The sequence below is a fragment of the Phalacrocorax aristotelis genome, chromosome 2 (assembly GCF_949628215.1).
Source record: "Phalacrocorax aristotelis chromosome 2, bGulAri2.1, whole genome shotgun sequence".
Taxonomy (NCBI): Eukaryota; Metazoa; Chordata; class Aves; order Suliformes; family Phalacrocoracidae; genus Phalacrocorax; species Phalacrocorax aristotelis.
The window spans coordinates 49,943,985-49,963,870 of record NC_134277.1 but is presented as its reverse complement, the minus strand read 5'-3'; the positions used below and the strand labels follow the sequence as shown (position 1 = coordinate 49,963,870).

Below are 19,886 nucleotides of genomic sequence, written 5' to 3'. Positions count from 1 at the left end.
CCCACCTGAGATGGTGGCACAAGGCCCTCCTGTGGTTAGCACTCTACACATCCATGGTGCATGCTGAGTCCCAGAAACTGATGAAAACACTGGTCACAGAACCTGACAGGTCACTGCAAATCACACCTTGATTCTTTCCAGTTTGTGCACCTAAGTCAGTAAAACGCAGCTTAAGTTTCTGCATGCATGTCACCTCAGAGTCCTGCTATCATATCACTCAAGCTGAACAGGCTTTCTGGTTTTTTATCTCTGTCCAAAACAATTCTAAAATGCCATTAATTAACATATATTTTACCGAGGACTAGAACTTGCACACAACTTCAAACGTTCACCAAAGAAAACATCAGTAAGTCAGAAAATGACCTCCAAGGACTGTACATACTAGTCTTAAGGAATTTAGTGAGGAAAATCCAGTGTTCAAAAGTCTATAACCGAAGTTACAGATGGTGAAGTACTGCTGACTTTAACAACTTGACATCATGCTGTAGCCTCACTAATTTCTTCATACACTATGATGGCTAAATAGGAAAAACAAACTGGCATTTGCAGTCGGTGTAGAGATCATGTAGGTAGAATGAGGCAGAAAACTTCACGCTGCCCTTGCACTATTGAGTTCCTCACCCTCTCACTGCAAACATAGTGATTTGACCAATTCAGAGGTAGGGTGAAAAAGCTAGCATACAATCTTACAATAGCACAGAGATCCCATAGAAATATATGCATGTAACGGTCCAGCAAACATTCCTGCCTTCTCTATTTGATTTCATATATTGTTGCCTTTCTGTCTGTTGATGAACGAAAATATGCAAGGTCCTGCACCTGAGTTGGGCCAACCCCCGGTATCAGTACAGGCTGGGGGATGAAGAGATTGAGAGCAGACCTGCAGAGAAGGACTTGGGGGTACTGGTGAACAAAAAACTGGACATGAGCCAACAATGTGCACTCGCAGCCCAGAAAGCCAACCGTATCCTGGGCTGCATCAAAAGCATCGTGGCCAGCAGGTCGAGGGAGGTGATTCTGACCCTCTGCTTTGCTCTGGTGAGACCCCACCTGGAGTGCTGCGTCCAGCTCTGGGGCCCTCAGCACAGGAAAGACACAGACCTGTTGCAGCAGGTCCAGGACACAAAAATGATCCGAGGGCTGGCGCACCTCTCCTACAAGGGCAGGCTGAGAGAGTTGGGGTTGTTCAGCCTGGAGAAGAGAAGGATGTGGGGAGACCTTATTGCAGCCTTTCGGTACTTAAAGGGGAACTATAGGAAAGATGGGGTCAACCTCTTTAGCAAGACCTGTTGGGACAGGACAAGGGGTAAGAGGTTTAAACGAAAGGAGGGTAGATTTCGACTGGATATAAGTAAAAATTTTTTTACAATGAGGGTGGTGAAACACTGGAACAAGTTACCCATTGAGGTGGTAGATGCCCCATCCCTGGAAACATTCAAGGTCAGTTTGGACGGGGCTCTGAGCAACCTGATCTAGTTGAAGATATCCCTGCTCACTGCAGGGGGGTCAGAGCAGATGACCTCTAAAGGTCCCTTCCAACGCAAACCATTCTATGATTAATCGTGGCTTCCACATGCATGCACACATATGCACGTGTGCACACACGCTCTCTCTCCCTCACCCCATTTGTGCAGTCCTGGATATAAGTGAACTGATATTCCAGGTCAGCTCAACGTAAAGGAACTGCTATAGTGTATATTTGTTCAACCAGGCAAATGTTTCAGCCTTAAATGCCTGCATTTATATTTATACCTCTGTGATATGAATTATGCATCTGCATATATTAGTAGGATCTCTTTCTTGTCTATTAAGCTTTGGGCTGGTCCCTTGGGAAGTCATTATCTACAGTGAGTTTCACAAGGGCTTGATATGACTCTACCAGAATTGTTATTGCATTGTACCTTCCCAGAAAGATTGTGATACTTTTCCCAGACACCTACAGTTCAATTCACTGTTGACTATTTAATTGTCTAATAGCAGTGAGCATTTTTCCCACCAAGACAAAATAGTGAAACTGAATTATCAGGAATAACACTGGTTTGTTTGTTTTCCAAAGGCAGACAGAGCCATTAAACTAGCACTTGGATGGGTGCTGCTGGAACAGTTTCAGTGTTGTTTTTTCCACTGGCAATCCACTTCAACATACTCTTCTGTTTTCAAAGTAGGTTTTGATTTTGCTTTCTTTTTTAACTGCCTCAGGATGGCAACTTTGCTTGATGTTGGCGCCGACATGGGAGGTGAAAAGCAGCCCGCAGTTTAGTCAGCATATCCCGTTCAGTGACAAACACCCCACTTAGCAGCTGAAAAGTGGTGGGAAAGCTTGCTTATCGCCATACATGCCACCTCCAAGCGTCACCCCACCAAGGCAGTGGGGTGCAGGTGGCCACAGCACCCCTCTCATGCCAGTAAAGCCTAGGCCGCCCCGGGGGCTAGGCCGCCCCGGGGGCTAGGCCGCCCCGGGGGCTAGGCCGCCCCGGGGGCTAGGCCGCCCCGGGGGCTAGGCCGCCCCGGGGGCTAGGCCGCCCCGGGGGCTAGGCCGCCCCGGGGGCTAGGCCGCCCCAGCTCTGAGGCAACTGTGAGGCAACGCGCCGCGCGGGGCCTCGGCGCCCTCCGCCGGCCGCCGCGGGAATAGCAGCGGGACGGGCTGAGCCCTGCCCCGGGCGGCGGGGCTCAGCCGGGACCGGGACCGGGACGGTGCACAAGGGGCCGTGCGTGTCGTGCTGCCCGCGGGGAGCACCGGCGCGGAGATGACGAGAGGGGGAAGAAGCGCGGTTCCCGCCCCACCAGCCCTTCCGTGACCGGAGGACCCCTCCACACACACCCCCCGGAGCCCCCTGCAGCTGCCCTTCGGGCACGGCTCCAGCCCCAGCACCCTCCTCATGGCCCGCACGGCACGCGTGGCTCACGGGAGAGCCTCGCTGTCTTCTAAAAAAGCCGGGCTGCCCGGCTCCCTTCCCCGGGGAAGGAAAAGCATCCTGCGGGCGTCGCTTGCCTCCAAGTTGTAAAGTTAAAAATTACGGTACAAACTCGGCGCGGTCGCTCCGGAGCCCAGCGCTGGGTCCCGAGAAACTGCCGCTCCTGGAGGCGGCGCGGCTCGGGGAGGGGGGATCATCCTTATCCTTGTGGGGTTTTCTTAATAAATAAAATGACCGCCCCACTTTCCTGAGCAGAGGCGAACGGGGGGGCCGGGGAGGGGAGGCTGGCGGCGGTCGTGCCGCAGCGAGGGGAAGCCCAACCAAGCCCGGGGGCGGCTCCCGGCGGGGCTCCGGCAGGACCCGCTCGCCGTGGTATTTGGGCGGGGGGTGTGGGGGACGGGGGTATCCACCCCCGGTCAGGAGCACTTTTTGAATAATACAGCAAGCCAGTCCGGGGTTTCCAGCGTCTCCGTGCTCCGGGCGAGCGCTTCGCTCCGCGGGGAGCCGGCGGTGCCTGACCCGTCGGGCAGGGGGAACCCCACGGCGGCGCCGGCCGCCGGGAGGGAGGGAAGGGGCCCCGCTCCCTCCGTGAAGCACGGACAGGGACGGACACGGACACACACCCGCGGACACACACACGCAGACACACACAGGCAGACACACACAGGCAGACGCACAGCCGGTCCCGGCGGCGGGGGGCGGCCCCGGCCTGCGTCAGCGCTGTGCAAACACCGCCGTGGCGCCCGCCGCTATTTAAGGGGCCGGGGCTGAGTCGCCCCCAAGTTCCCTGCCTGGGCACACAGGGACCTCGCTCCCTCCTCGGGTCCGGCCTCGGGAAGGCGCAGCGGAAAGGTAGGAAGCACCTGTCACCCCGCTCTGGGGGGGGGACACGCGAAATGGGGGTGCCTGGCGCTCACCCCGCAGGCATCCCGCCCGGGGCTGGGGCGACGGCGGCCGCCTCCGGCGGGGAGGGGAGCTGGGGCTGCCCCGGGCCGGGGCGAGGGGCTGCCGGGGGCGCCGGGGGTCCTCCTGGAGGATCCCCCTGCGGGAGAAACGGCCGCCTGGGGCAAGATTTTGTCTTCGGAGTCGTTGGTGCGTGTGTGGATATATATGTGTGTGAAAAATACAGGGATCGGGGCGCTTGAAAAGATCGCTCTGTGGAAAGGATGCAGCGCGCCTGTGGTTTCTAAGTACCAAAACCTTCGCGGTGCATCGCTAGTAACCATGCATCACTAATAACCATGGCATTTTGACATTTTTCTTTCATCTCCTAACAACATTTTTAAAACCCCACATTTTATGCATCGCAAATGTTTTCTGTCTAGTGTATGTGGTGGGCAAATAAACTTAATTTTCTAAAATTGAAAGAACACGTTCAGTATACTGTTCAAAAAATTAAACTGTTAAATTCCTATATAGATGAGGTAGTTTGTGTCTATTTATAAATTGAAGTTACCCCATGGCATTAAGTACAAGGTACCTTGTTTTTCCTAATAACTGAGAGTAATTTCTCTGTTTCCAGAAAAATATTATTTCAGCTTATATGATAAAACAATCTAGTAAAATGACATCGTTTTGTCTAACACTTGTTTAAGAAAGAAGTAAAAATTTTGTTACACTTGAATTCTCCATTTTATACGAAGAAGAATATTGTTAATTTGCACATTATTTCTTACAGCTTTACCACCTCAGCTTTTGGATCAAATGCTTGGGAGAGGGCTTTAGATTTTGTTTTCTCTTTCTGTGGGACAGGTTTTTGTTTTGTCTTTCTGTGTATGACAAGGTAAAACCTCTTGAACACTAAAGTTGAAACCAATGAAGGGTTGATAGAGTAAACGTTCTTCAGAGAACTTGTCAAAATAGAGTATTTGTAATAACAGCAGATTTTAGTACAACAGCAAAATACTGTAGTGTTTGAACCCCGAGATTTTTCCCAGGGCTGGATGCCTCTCCCTTATGTTTTACTGAAATACAGCTTCCAAGGAGGAAAAGCAGATACGAATTGAGTAGAACGGGGCAACATAGCACACACTACAGTGAAGTAGTTTTATTCCTTCCAATGTATCTTCCTCTTACCGACGGTTATTTAACTATTCATGTACCTGATTTCCAATTTAAGACAGATCCCTCAGTTACCTGCGTTAAAACCAAAAACGCCACAACCCTTGTTTGCTCAGAAACCAGCACCCCCAATGCAAGGTGGGGGTAGGGACAACATACAACATCCTAAATCTGATCATTTTAACAGCCTATCATTCCTTTTCTCTCCAGCAATGTACAGCGGTATATGCATCTGCGTGTTCCTTGCTGTGCTCTCAGCGAGCTCTTTCGGACAGCAAACCGCAGGCTCGCACAATGGGAATCCACTGGCTGCTGAGCTTGAGCAGAGCTTGACAGAACATCACCGGCATGTCCGTGCCCCTTCGTCTGCTGGCCCGCTGAAATCTGTGCCGCGGCTGGATGGAAGCATTGACCAGAGAGCTAACATTGGCGCTTTGTTGGCCAAATATCTCCAGCAAGCCAGGAAAGGTACTGGTTATAGCTTGTCTACTGTGCTACTTCTGTGTCAGTGGACTTCCCTGCAGGGATACCTAGTTGTTAAGATAACCCTGTCATCATCTAGCATGAGTCCCTAGAGAAGATAGGAGGTAGATTTTGCCTGATTATTCCTGAAGTAGAGTGCATCTCTTACTTACTGCAAAATTCCTCCAAAAAAAGACTTGCACATAGCAGCCACCGACTGAGAGCTGCGTACAGGTAACTGAAGAAAATGTAACCTACCTATCAGGTCATAGTTCAGCTTTTATTTTTAACTTACTATTTCGATAACCTTATAATTATTTTGGTATTCTTTTCAGCATGTTGTATCTCAGCTAAAATACAATAATTGCATTTTCTTCAAACTTTTTCATTTAGTTAACCTCCTCCCTCCCATTTTAGAAGTTAGAAAAGCAGGAAAACTGTGAGGCTAAATACAGACCAAATGGGTAACCTCACCTCAGCCAGAAATACCTGTACCAGGGAAACTTCTGAGTATTGGATTTTCCACGTATTTGTTTCCAGAGGAAGTTACAAAAATGTGAAAGCTTTTGAAAAATCAGAGCTCACATTTATGAACACAATAACTAAAAGCAGTGATAAGTAAAAGCACATTTGCTTCAAAGCATGTCAGTTCCTGCTAGGCTTTCAGTCTCAGGCAGCCTGGGAGCACAATCTTGCAGTTACTTAAAACCGCCGTGGCACTGTGTTTGTAACAAGGGCAAGAAGCACCAGGAGAGTAGTGGAATTAAAGGGCTTCATTCTTATCATGTGACTTATTAGCCACCTGAGGAATCAATTGTATTCCATATACGAACTAGCAAGGGAAGGAGTAAAGCAGTCCCTGTTGACAACTTACAGCATATGTGTTACACAGACAGAAACGCACACCGTCTGTCCTACCAGTAAAAATGAAGGGTCAAAATCATTTCCCAGTGAAACTCACCCCAAGAAAACATTTTTCCTTTTGAACTGTCTCATCTCTGTATTGCCTTGTACCTCAATAGAGCAACACCATGGGTAACCTTTTGACTACTGCCAACCTCAACAAAAGCCACTATACAAACCTTGTTTACTTAGGATAGCTTCGCTCCGGTCTATCCACTGTACTGCAGGGAAGGAGGACATCTGAGAAGCAAAGAGGGCTCAAGGGGAAAGCAGTAATGAGGATTAACTGGACATATAGACATTGAGAAATTAATTTACTCCCAGTTCCAGACTGTGCTTAGGATAAAAATCACTTTATATAAGTAAGAGCCTTATGCAGATCATTTAACCCTCCCCTCTTGATAGCCTCACTGATGACCTCTATGCTGGGCATAATCCTATTCTTATTTTTGATGGCGGTCTGCAGTTCAGAGGTGCTACATGTATTTTATGCTTTACACATGCAGCCATACACGTTCATCTGTGTACATAGAATAGGGCCAAATCAGAAACAACAGAAAAAGAACCACTTTTAATACAGCTGAGACACTTCATCTCATGTTACCAATTTGCACAATATCCATTAAGGAGCTTCTTTTAGCAGTTCCCATAATCTAATGGAAAGAGAATTCAGATATGAAATTCCGCAAGTCAGCGCTACAGCCAAAGCTGTTACTGAATAAGAATCTGACTGCAGAAGTCTACAAAGCAGAAACCTCATTACCTTTCCCCAGTGTAGTCATTGTCACCCACTTACACGCAAGCCAAACTCCTTATTCTAGTTTATGTAGCCATTATATTCTCTTAAATGTCTGGCTGACATTTCCAAATAGCTTAACCACATAAAGTGAAAAAAACACTCTGGATTTAACATGTCTTTTTGGTAAGTATTAATATGAGGGAGAATTTCCTGCATACCTGTTAACAGACGTACATAATTAACTCTACAAAGTGACTGTTAGCAGATGATGGGATTCTTGTGACGTGACTGGGCTGGTTGGGCTCTGGTTTGTGAATGTACTTGCTAGTTACAGGAGAGAAGATTCACAGGGACAAAACAGTATTTGCTTAATTTATAACAATGCATACAGTTGTATGATTCCCATCAAAACATTATATTCTCATTTAACATAACGGTTCTGGTCAGCACTGCAGAAATCTTTGCAGAACACTCACATCTACTGTATTAGTCGCTTCTAACCTGTCTAAACTGTACTACTCACTAGAAAATTCTGTTTAGGGTGAAAGAGTGGGCATTTGCTAGCATTAACAGTCATCACTGGTGGCATTTGCCCTTGTGATTAACAGAAAGGCTGATTTTCAGACAATATTTCCAGTTAAAACAGTGAGAGAGAGTTAAATTCTCTCAAGGGGTTAGGGCTAGATGGCAGCCTCGTAGCCAAACTGCAACAACTTTGAATGTGTTTGCTGTACATTGATTCTGCAGTGTCCGCAGGGCATCTCCGGTGGTTCGAGGCAAGCTAATTAAGGTGCCGTTAAGAAATTAATTTTACTGTTTGTGACCCCTAGCTTTCGGTTAACTTCATCTGCAGGCTTTCAGCGTGAGTCTGGCACCATGTAGAAGAGACATTTCAGCTGTCAAGTCAGTGACATGCACATTTACTGTCCTCTAAGGAGCCCTTGCCATAATGGTGCCAGGGGAGCCATTACAGCCCACAGGTCACAGTGGGTCAGAAGTCTCTTAAATTCCAACATCTGAGTGATGGTTCTGCTCTGTCTTAGCCCTGGCTGCTTATAGTGCCAAGAAGCCATTCTCATCAACTTAATTACATATTTTGATTTATAAATGTAAATTTCATGGGTTTTGAGCGTTTAATGATAGACATTCTTTTCTAGAGAGAATTAAATTTTTTGCCATTTTGTTTTAGGTAAATATCTAAAACATGGCTGGTTTCTTTTTTTTGGTACCTTTAACTCTCCTATCCCTCTGCAACCGCTAACAAAACAGTGCAGGGTTTTTTTGTCTTTAATGGATCATGCTCATTATAAATCATTACATGAGGAAAACCTGGAAAAATAAAAGCACAGAGTCACCAAGGATTCCTTCAAAACACAAGAAATCATAAGCAGGGCAGTTGTGGAGATTTGGATTTGTGGGGTTTGAGTTGGGCTTCTCCTTTGTTGATCAGTTCAAGTGTTCCTCAAGCCTCAGTCTGCATTGAACACTAATATATTGAGTCTGGTCCTTCCTCATTCAAGGCTTACGCTCAGTGTAATTATTGGCATGTGTCAATTTTGGCTGTTTTCAGGGAGTACAGAGAAGTAATTTACCTTTCACTGCATTTTTAGTTACACGATGTGATGATGTCAAACCAGAGGATTTTTTTTAAGCATAAATTCTCCTTGCAAATAGTTTGTGTCTCTTTGATGCCCTAAGCAAGGAATAGAGAAAGGCTAAGGCATGATCAGAGATCAGCATCCAACCCATGTGTGAAAGGAATTATGAGAGCTTTGGGTAAGCAATGAAAATACCACATTGTAATAAGCCCTCTATAACTCCAGCGATAGGCATCTCTAGCTATAAATTCCAGACACAACTTCCTCAATTTCAGGACTGTTCCCACTTCTCTACAAAACCTGGGATTCATAACTCTACCCAGCTTGTCACTGAATTTGCACTGTAAGAGCTCCTGTACTTACATTTATGGCTCTTCAAGCAACATGGGACTGTGGTGGAGTGCTGCCTCACGCCTGAGTCTGCTCTCAAGCAGAGTTATGTTGCCTCTAGAGCAGCTCTCCCAATACCAGCAAGCAAGGGTGTGGTCTTACAGGAAGAGTGAGAAATGGTCTGAGCATTGTATCTCTCTCTCTCTAGTGAAATAGGAAAGAAAAAAGGAGAAATGCACCCATGTTCCCTCCCATCAGCCCAGAGGGAGAAAACTACCTATTTATTTTACAATAAAAACCCAAGCCACTTTCAGGACATTACCCGTAACATTTCTACAACATTTTCCCCAAAGACATGATGTAGTGTTACATGGTCTGTATTAAGTCAAACAGTTTTTACTGTTGCACAAGCTGCTAATGAGTACAAAATAGATCAGCAAATGGATGAACCTCAAAAATGTGTCCACTTACTTTTTGCTCTCTCAAACGCTTTTTCTTTAGGTCCCACTGGAAGGCTCTCGGTTATGGGAAACAGGGTACAGAGCATTGATCCTACGCACAGGATAAATGACAGAGACTACATGGGCTGGATGGATTTTGGACGCCGCAGTGCTGAAGAATATGAATACTCCTCCTAAAGAACAGCAAACTATAGCAACAGAAAAAAATCACACTCCCATGTCTGTACAGAAAGAGAAAAATTAATTTGTTGTCCTCTTTGAATCAGTGTTTTAAAATATGCCATGTATTTGATGTAAATTTGTCTGTAAGACTATACAATGTAATATATACATATGCAGAATTTTCCAGAAAATGTTTTCTTTCTTTTGTGGTTTCTCATAGGCTGATATTATATTAAAATGATTTCACTTATTCTTTCTTGTCCTGTCACCACATGTTGCTGGGTGTCTTACTATAAAGAGAGGCAGGAAAATGCCTTCATTCTGCAATGTAAATATACTCCGTGTGCTGAGCAGTCAGACAAATGAGCCACTTCTTAGAGAAATCTTGTGAGAGTCCCAATAGCTGTGAACTCCAAATACAAACACAACAGCACAATACTGCATGAAAAGGCCAGCTGTCTTCATGGTGACCCCATTTGTAAGGGATTGAGTTATACACCAAGCCCACGTGTTCACAGTGAATAGTCAACAGTGCTAAAACCAAAAGAAAAAGAGGAACACCACTAACGTGTTTCACCTTCCTGGGTTATTTATTTTATATTGTGAACTAAATGTGAAAGTTCTGCTGACGGCTGAGAATCATGGAATAAACAGAGCATTCCCTGCCGTGTGGTGAGCCAAGCGTTCATTCGGGGAGGGGGCAAGGAAAGTTCCCTGAACGGAGCAGAAGCTGATCCTGAGGGAAGGGGGAGGATGTATCAGAGCAGTCTAGTGACAGTGTGCATAAAGGAAATGGGTCGCTCATGAGTATCCCAGAGGCAGCCTGAGTTAGCTATCGCCCATTGGCATGAGGAGAAGGAGGGTGATTGTGCCCAGCCTTTATTGGCACAGAGCAAGGCAGAGAGCCCCACGCTCGCAGCCGGGCAGCGATCCCTGCTTGTGCAAAACAGGCACCATGGGGACGCTGTCCAGCGAGTCCCCTCACCCCTCCTGCCTGCCGGGGGGCAGGCTGCAGAAAGTGTTTTACCTGCACGCTCCTCCTTCCCCCCCAGGTAACCCCTCCTGCAGCTCCCAGGTCTTTCTCAGCAGCTGGTTCTCTCACATCTAAGGAATTCCCTAAACTGAAAAAAAGAGGTGATTTTTGCATTGCATAATTCACAGACTTTCTCCTGAACATGTGCATTAATGGGAAAAGGAATGCGTTTTTCATATGCTGAAAAGCAGGTGCTTGCCAAAGGGAAGAGGCAGGTGGATGTCTCTGGAGCAATTTCCACAGCAGTCAGTAGGCAAAAGCAATGCATAGAAAATAATACATAGAAAATATTTGTACTGAAACAAAATTCTACCAAACCCAAGGAGACTGGGAAACAAACCAAGGGCTGAACATGAAAACATTTTGAGGAACTGTTCCCAACAGCAGCTGGGAGAGCAGGCAGCACTGCAGAAATCTGCAAGGAAAGGGAGACTTCAGCAAATGCTAACGGGGAATTTTCTTCTCTGGTAACACCAAATCTCTTTTTGTGGATTCCATCTTGAAAATGTGGAACTGCTTTTCTGCATGAGCTTTTCTTCCTCTCAAGCTCCTTCCAGTCAACCAGTTTCCAAGTCACCTAGTCTGGCTTTTTTCAGTTCCTTTCCAAATGTAATGAGTCCCTAAATACCTGAATTGTCTCCTTAGTTTTGACTATTGCCCACTGGAAAACAGTGCAAAGAACCCATTTTTCCGAAACTTTCAAACAAGAGATTAAAACCAGTTAATTTTTTTTTAAACTGGGGAAAATACAAATTAATCTAAAAAAACGCATAGATTAAAACATTTCCCACCCAAGCGACATTTCTTTAAAAGTAACCTGGGAGAAAACTAAGTTTCTACTTTGCTGTCTTTTAACTTAATGACAGGACTGTTCAAACAACATTTTAAAATGTTTCTATTCCTGGTTTATTTATGGATATGTAATATTGTAATATTGCTGGGGCGGGCTGCAGGGCTGGGGGTGGGTGGTGTTACAGATATAGCCTTATTACTGGGGAATGTTGAAATTAGGGGGAAAAAAAAAAAAACCCAGACCTTTTTTTTCTCTCCTCTCTCTCATTCCCTCCAGGCAGGGAACAGAGGGACAAAGTGGTTTCCTCCCATTACTCTCTCTTCTGAAGGTCTCTGAAGATGTCTATGAAAGCCCGTGGCCCTCAGTGCAGCTGAGTGACAGTTTTGGGGCTTTTACAAGTCGCTCCCCCAGGACAGGGAGAGCTTTTTGTTGCCTGCCAGATTTTGTTTCACTGCCTGGCTGCTCACAAGGATTCCAATTAAGAGGAGCCCCACATCCCCATCCTTTGTGGTACAAAACTCCTGCTCATGATCCCTGGGGTGGCTGCGGGGGCTTCACTGCCCTTGCACTTATCAGGGTTGGACTTTCTGTATCCCCAACAGGTGAATAACTTCCAAGGCACCATTCCCAGGCACAGAATAATGCTACCACCCCTGCAAAGCTACCACCACCATTGCTTTTGACCAGCCGTTTGCTCATTTTAAATCACAAAAGTGCCAATTACAGAAAAAGTAGTTTCACCTGTGAAATCTGCTTTCTCCGTGTGCTATGATTGCAAGCAAAGTTTGTCCGTTTTTGAAAGCACTACTTTTCTTTGCCAGCCCACTGCCAGTGTGATATTTGCAAGTAATCACATCTGCCACCTTTCCTGGATGCCGGAGAGCTTCAGACAAAACCTGGTCAATATTTTTTTACAGTCACTGCACATGCCAGTTTTAATATTTAAGCTGTACCAGTGCTGTAAAATAAACCAAGGGAATAAAGGGACTTGCAGTGGTGACTCACCTGGCCTCCAAATAAGGATTGAAAATATACATCATTTCACCTCATTTTGTTTTCTCTGGCTCCAGACTGATGGCTTTAGCCAGCCAGCACGGGTAAATGGGGGCCCTCTCCTGACTGGACGTCGAAACAACAATCAAATGAAAGCGCTTTCCAGATGGCCTGATCCTGCCACTGTTTGCTCTATTTGCAGATGCTTCTTGGGTCCATCCGTCCCTCAACCTTTTAGCAGAAAACAGCTTCTTACTAAACCTCACCTGGATTTCAGGCAGGTGTTGAACTGCCCAGCCCTGACACATCCGCACGGAGACGCACCTCAGGGCGATGCAAAGCTGCGCAACCACAGCCCTGCTCAGGTGAGGCATCCTTGTGGAGCAGGAGCACCAGGCAGGGAGCCGTTTGGGATTGCAAGTCAGGACCTACAGGCCTAAGTTCTGCCAGAGCCCCTCTTTACTACCTAAAACCCAGCTCAGGACCAACATGTTTTTTCAGGTGCTGCTAAGATACATACTTGTAGCTGCAGAGGACATCTCTTCTTAATTCTTAGCACTCGCAGGACAGCTGGTTTGGGGACAATTGTAGTAATCGTTGAGATAAGAGGATCTGTTGCTCTTAGGCTCAGCACTGTTCCTGGAGGCAAGGGGGAGCTGGCTGTAAGCTGCTCAGCAATGTCCTCCTCTTCCTCAAAACATCAGTCACCTGATCCTCTGGGAGCAGAAGAAATTTCCTAGATGGGAAAAGGTTGTAAAGGCTGCTGAGACATCCTTCAGCTCCCACCCGATCTGGAGGTGTTAACTGGAGCTAAACAGGGCAGACAGCAAATTCGGGAAACTCAAGCAACACCAGTAGCTGCAATGCTCTTCCCAGGGCATTAGTGAAGACCCCGTCCGGGCTGCTCTGTTTTGACCCAAGGGAAACAGCAGCCTCGGGGATGGAGACCCTGCAGCTGGCTACGAGACCCTCGAGTCCAGCAGAGGCTTTGGGCTAAGTTCCCTGCAGATTTCGGCACATGCAGCAGCGCATTGGCACCCCCTCCTGGTGCTTGTCTGGGAGGTGAGTTTCCCAGCACTGCCAACTCTCTGACATTTAATTTAGCTTTACTCAAAAGGATCTTTATGGAAGCACGTGCATAGGGGCTAAATTAACACCGGCAAAATAGAAAATCAATACCTTTTTGCATTTAAAGACTGTTTTCTCAATGGGCTTGATTCGATTAGTTCTGTTCCAGCTTTGTTAACTAGTTTCAAAACGGGTGCTGGGCAAATCTCCATGATCAGAGAAGCCTACTGCCAACTCCATGTAAATGAGCGGGGAAGAGCCTGTGGCTCTGCCCTTGCAGGGCTGTGCATATGGCAGCTGTGAAAAGAGGGTAGAGGCAGCAAGTTGTTCTCCTGGGGGTGAGGCCATATCTAAGCAGCCCCCAGAGAGCGAGGCAGCTCTCTCTGGGAGCTGGGGCCGCACGTAAGAGAAAGCTCAGCTACATCAATGCACCTGATCCTGGACAGTCTCATCTGCCCTGGTATATGTTGCATTAAACAAAAAGTGCTAAAACCAAAAAAGCAACATGCAGATCACAGAGCACAGGGCTCAGCTATTACAAGACACTGGAGTTCATACCAGTTTTCCAAGGTGAGTTTCCCTGCCTGCCTGCCTGCCTGCCCCTTGCACTACAATCTCCTCTCATGGCAACATCCATTTTGCTACAGGAATGCGTGTGGATCCTGCTGTGCTCTCCCACACTTTGCTGCATCACTGGCCCCTCTGTCCTCGCTGCACGTGGGCCAAGGACACGCCGCAGCCAGATGTTCCCAGCTATAGCCCAGCTCTGCACGTTTCAGTGAGCTCCAGCACCCCAAGTGCAAACCAGGCAGTCCCCCTCCACGGCCTGAGTGGAGGAATTTGCAAGTCAGACAAAATGTGAATGCTATAATGTCCTAGCAGAGCACTGAAAGGCTTTTATGTGTGTTTGATTTTTGTATCCCCTGAGTTCATTAAAATTCTCTTAAAGAAAGAAAAAAATCTGGCTGTGGGCTTGTTAAAACCTTAATCATTCCTAAGTGCCTGTGTCAATTGAACAGCAATTGGATTCAGCACAGCTTGAAGCCTATTTCAGCAGGACAAAACCATCTATAATCTTTTATATACAAACATTATCGGCTTCTTGAGTATACGCCACTCTCACATGAAAGCCCACTGCCTGCATTACAGCGAAGGACATTGCTAAACACCAATAACTTTCAGGCCTTTTATTATTTTTCCTGCTATTCTGTGGTCTTGATTGGCTTGTTAACTGAATTAAAGCAGGTCTGAACGGTGCCTAGCAAGATGCTGTGCCACAGCTGATAATGCTAATTAATCAACATGAACCCAAGCTTCAGGCAGCAGATCCTGTCTGTACCAGAGGAAGGCAGGACACATCTTGCTGACATTGCTGGACTTTTCAGTCAATATGGGGAGCTGCCAACAAATGTGTTCAGGAAGTTGGGAGCAACTGATAAATGTCTGTACACTACAGCGTTATGTTGTGGGGCCACCCAGTGCTCTGGAGACATGCAAAAGGATGGAGGGAGGAGCCTCAACAGGCTGAAATTACCAGTCATGAATCTCCAAAGAACATCCTAAGTGTCCACAGCCCTGTCTTAGATACACAGTCCTCAGCACCTCACCCTCCTCTCACCCGCAACTCAGCTTTCAGGGTTGGATGACCACGTTCCTTGCTGTGGTATAGTGAAGATGCATCCAGTAAAGTTTCTGAGATACTTGGACATTGCAAGGATGGGAGACCATTTCAGAGCAGAGGCATCAATTCATCAGCCATTTGGCCTTCCGAGGTTTCGTTTATGCATTAGTTCTGTTCTGCTTTGAAATTATCCAAGTGCATTAGATATGTTGGCTGAGTTTCCAGATGGCTTATACAGTCTGTTACCATCTAGCATAACTTACTGGCCTGAAGGAGAAATGAAGACACTCTCCAAATACCGGCATTGTTTCCAGATGCTGAAACTGGGTGTTTCCTCCAAAATCCACTGAAATCACTAGGGTGAAGCATTGCAGAGGGAGCAGTCCTGCACCCTAGTAGACTTTCTACCCTTGCACAATTGCCAGTCGCTCCTTTTGTACCCTGAGGAGTTTGGCCTGACTCAGCTTTGATTTCCCTTGACCTCAGTGGGCTGTACTTTTTCCCTCTTTGGTTTCCCTGTGGCTGCCTTTGTCAATGTGGGTATTTGATCAGTTTTCCTTTCCCAGGAATGCAACGTTGAAGCCCAGTGCTTCTGTAGGGCCTTCAGTGAATATTAAACCTCTGGATTTTCATGGTTGTAAAAAAACCAAGCTTCCCTAGAGTTCCAGGCCTTTGAGAAAGCTGGGTTTATAATTCACCCTCAGACACATGATGCCCTGAAAGTCAGTACATCCACATGCACTTGCTTATTAAACATCATTGCTGTTCACTTGACTGGCACAGAAGATGCGTATCTCCAAACAAAGAAATGAACAAACCCAGCATTACATGCATCCTTCTGGATACTTTTTTAAACATCAGAAAATGACAATACAGCACAAACAACAAACCGCAAACATTTATTCTTTTCAAAGCCAAAGATTTAGATCACTGCAGGAGCATTCATGCACACCAGCAAGGATAGGATAGGGGGATGTTTTGGGTTTGCGTGGCAAGATTTTGGTACTGGGGGCCTGCAGGGGCGGCTTCTGTGAGAAGCTGCTAGAAGCTTCCCCCGTGTCCAACAGAGCCAGTGACAGCCGGCCAAGGCCGAGCCATCAGCACCAGTGGTAGCGCCTCTGGGGTAACTTCTTTAAGAAGGGGGAGGGGGGCGGGGAACAACTGCATAATTGCAGCCAAAGAGAAGAGTGAGAAAATGTGAAAGGAACAACCCTGCAGACACCAAGGTTGGCTAGGAAGGAGGGGGACGGAGGTGCTCTGTGTGCCAGAATAGAGACTCCCCTGCAGCCTGTGGCAAAGACCATGGTAAGGCAGGCTGTCCCCCTGCAGCCCATGGAGGTCCCTGGTGGAGCAGATATCCACCTGCAGTCCATGGAGGACCCCATGCTGGAGCAGGTGGATGTGCTCGAAGAAGGCTGCGACCCCGAGAGAAACCAGCTCCAGGCTCCTGGCAGGACCTGTGGAGAGAGGAGCCCAGGCTGGAGCAGGTATGCTGGCAGGAGCTGTGACCCCGTGGGGGACCTATGCTGAAGCAGTCTGTTCCTGAAGGACCGCACCCTGTGGAAGGGACCCATGCTGGAGCAGTTTGTGAAGAACTGCAGCCTGTGCAAAGGACCCCCATTGGAGAAGTTTGTGGACGACTGTCTTCCATGGGAGGGAGCCCATGCTGGAGCAGAGGAGGAGTGTGAGGAGTCCTTTCCCTGAGGAGGAAGGAGCGGCAGGGACAACCTGTGATGAACTGACCATAACCCCCATTCCCCATCCCCCTGTGCTGTTGATGGAGAGGATGTAGAAAAAATTGGGAGTGAAGTTAAGCCCAGGAAAAAGGAAGGGGTGGGGGGAAGGTTTTTTAAGACTTAGTTTTATTTCTCAATACCCTACTTTGATTTGATTGTTAATAAATTAAGCTAATTTCCCCAAGTCAAGTCTGTTTTGCCTGTGACAGTTACCGCTGAGTGATCTCTCCCTGTCCTTATCTCGACTCATGAGCTTTTTGTTACATTTTCTCTCCCCTGCCCAGTTGAGGAGGGAGGAGTGATAGAGTGGCTTTGGTGGGCACCTGGCGTCCATCCAGGGTCAGCCCACCACAGGGGGAAAAAATGTATTAATTTTAGAAGGAGAAAAGATGCAAAAAGGGGATACCCATCAAAGATGCTTCCTGTTATACAAAGCTTACCCAGGACCCTGAGTGTCACCACAGTGCCACAGCACCCAGAGCAGTTCAGCAAGAAGTGAGAGGATCTGGGAGGGCTGTGCAAATGACAAGGAGCAGGCAGGGAGGCAAACCCAGGCCAGGGTTGCATGCAGACAGGGCTGCTGCTGTGGGGAGAGAACAGAGCAAGAAGTGAGCAGAGTGTTACAGAACTGCAACACTGGCAGTGTCACAGGGGGATTTTTCAGCCTCCTGGGTCAGAGCCATGTAACAGCACAGAAACACAGGCTAGAAGCTCATATGGTGTTTAAAACTAGGGTTGATCCTTGGCTACCCAGGCTGGGGGATGATGGTGTATTTCACCTGAGCACGTACCTTCCTTTCTGAGTGAAGAACGCTGCCCTTTGCTGCGCCGCAGGCACCGCAGCAGCTCCTGCAGCAGAACAGCTCCCACCCAGTGTGGGCGAGTGGTTTCCAAAAGCTCTCTGTGAGCCATGGAAAGTGCGGGGGAGCACTGGGGTGCCCTGCTCTGGGAAGCACAGAGAAGCCAGCAGCTACTGCAGGTACAGCAAGAACTGCCAAGGCAGGAGAAATCCCACGACACACAGCTTACAAAATCGAAGACAGCAGGCTACCCGGTGTAAGGCAACAGTTTATCCAGAACCAGCAAGCATTTGTTCTGAAGGTCACGAGGGCTTACAATTAGTTTACGTAAGCTGTGAAAGATCATTTGAAAGCATCTATACAACCAACAGCTCCCTCTAGGAGCAGGTGGGACCCCAGGAGGCAGGGTTCTGCAGGGCTCCCCAGGACAGCCGCAGCCGATCTGGTATAGAAACGTACAGGGAACTGCGTTACACTTAATTTTCATCACTCATACAACTGCCTTACAAACCTTCCCAGGTGCAATCAAATAACTTTACCTTCCCATTTTCTGCTGCACATTAATTTCTTTTGTGTTTCCTCGCTCATACGCCACTGTCACGTGTCTCCTGGTTGCACTGGCAGCGAGCTCCGGGGTTGAAGCTTCTGACCAAGGCGACAGACAAAGGGATGCAGGAACTGGACTTGCGCGGCTGGGTCTTCACTCCCAAAGGCCCAGGAAGGTACTGCAGGAGGCCACCAGCTCCTGACTTTGTCCATTGCAATATCCACATAAAACATGTAAGTCTTGTCTGAATGACTATTTATAATCTTATTTCTCATCTATAATAGGAGAAAATATCTTCTTCACAACGCTTACGTGTTAATACTACAGTCTTGAGATAAGATATGTGTAGGTAGACCCTATGATGGCAAAACTCTCCAATTTAAGTAGGAGTCCTTCTAGGCTCATGTCTTTGTGAATATTTGCTTTTTAAGGAGGGTGGGACAGACCAGGTCCAGATGGACCAAACAAGCTCCTGGTACGGTATTTATCGCTAGCAGAATGCAGTTTTCTCTAAGTAGAACTTTCCTCTTTTTAAACCTTAAGCATCAACTTCTGTTAGTAGGTCCCACTACAAGTACTCATCAGGGCTTCCCTCCTTGCTCTGTATTCTGCACAGATCTGTGACGGTTTCCAGGTTTCTTTCTCATTTCACACATACACACCCTCCCTCAAGTTAACTGAATCCCAAATCCTATTAATCCTAAAGCCACAGGCACCTTCTGTACCAGCCTCAGCCCTCCCCTTTCCTGGAGCGGCACTTGTTTAACTCAGCTGGTCCTCAGGCCTGGATGCACTGGATGCCTCCTCCCTGTATCCCTCCTGTTAACCATTAACTATCTGCTCGCAAGCCTTCCCCAGGTTCCAAGCTGGGCAGAAAGGAAGGATGAGTCTGTATTCACTGACAAGGTGCCTGGCTGTGCCCAGTGCAGCGTGGCATCAGCCTTCCTCGCAGCTGTCATGTGGCACTGCGTCATACTAATGCAAGCCCTCCAAAAGTTTATTTTGGCATTACTGCTCTCCAGTTCTCTCTCTCTGTAGCAAATATGTGACATAAGTAGGATTGTTTCTCTCCCAACTTCACACACAACCCTCTCCTCAACGTATGAGGCTGTCTAATCTTTCTATGATGTTCTGCTCCTCCAGGGAGCTCTTTTGCTACTACTTCGCTCCCACCACGTGTGTAGAATTTTTGAGTTTCTGATTACCTGGCATTTATTCAGGGGCTGTTTCCTCCCTCCATAACGAAAATACTAGCTAGCAGCAAACCTCACTTGTGTCTCTTGGAAAACACAGGATGTTTCCTCCTTACTCTGTACTGTCACATTCTGTCACTATAGTTTTTGCATCATATTAGCCAGGGGAGTTCACATCCCTCTCCTGCTCAAAACACACAAACCACACAAGATCCAATTCTTTTTTCTTGGAACTAAAATAAAAATAAAAAAACTGCAATCACTTATATTTTTTGTTTTGACCTAAGTTTCACCAGTTCCAGCAATCTTAAAATCTCACAACTCTTCAACCACTTCTCTGCCTAAGAATTTTAAAACCAAACCTGGTGATGGCCTGTTATTTTGCTTTGACTGAGAGAGGAAAGCAAGGGATCAAGGTGGAATATTTATCACTTTTAAAGAACAGGAAAAAAGCTGAAAAATACACAACAG

The 19,886-nt window shown here is 47.1% G+C and overlaps 1 protein-coding gene across 1 annotated transcript; it reads left to right on the top strand.

Moving 5' to 3' along the window:
• The first annotated feature begins 3,557 nt into the window (after window positions 1-3,557).
• CCK (cholecystokinin) lies at window positions 3,558-9,881 on the top strand. The gene is made up of 3 exons (XM_075083481.1): window positions 3,558-3,767; window positions 5,187-5,444; window positions 9,510-9,881. Exons 2-3 carry the CDS (start codon window positions 5,189-5,191, stop codon window positions 9,644-9,646), a joined length of 393 nt encoding a protein of 130 aa, XP_074939582.1. The 5' UTR covers window positions 3,558-3,767; window positions 5,187-5,188; the 3' UTR covers window positions 9,647-9,881.
• The last annotated feature ends 10,005 nt before the right edge of the window (window positions 9,882-19,886 follow it).

Coding starts and splice junctions, on each gene's coding strand:
- CCK (XM_075083481.1), top strand. CDS start 5,189: ATGTACAGCGGTATATGCATCTGCGTGTTCCTTGCTGTGCTCTCAGCG. Junction 5,445..9,509: donor TCTCCAGCAAGCCAGGAAAG/GTACTGGTTATA, acceptor CTTTTTCTTTAG/GTCCCACTGGAAGGCTCTCG.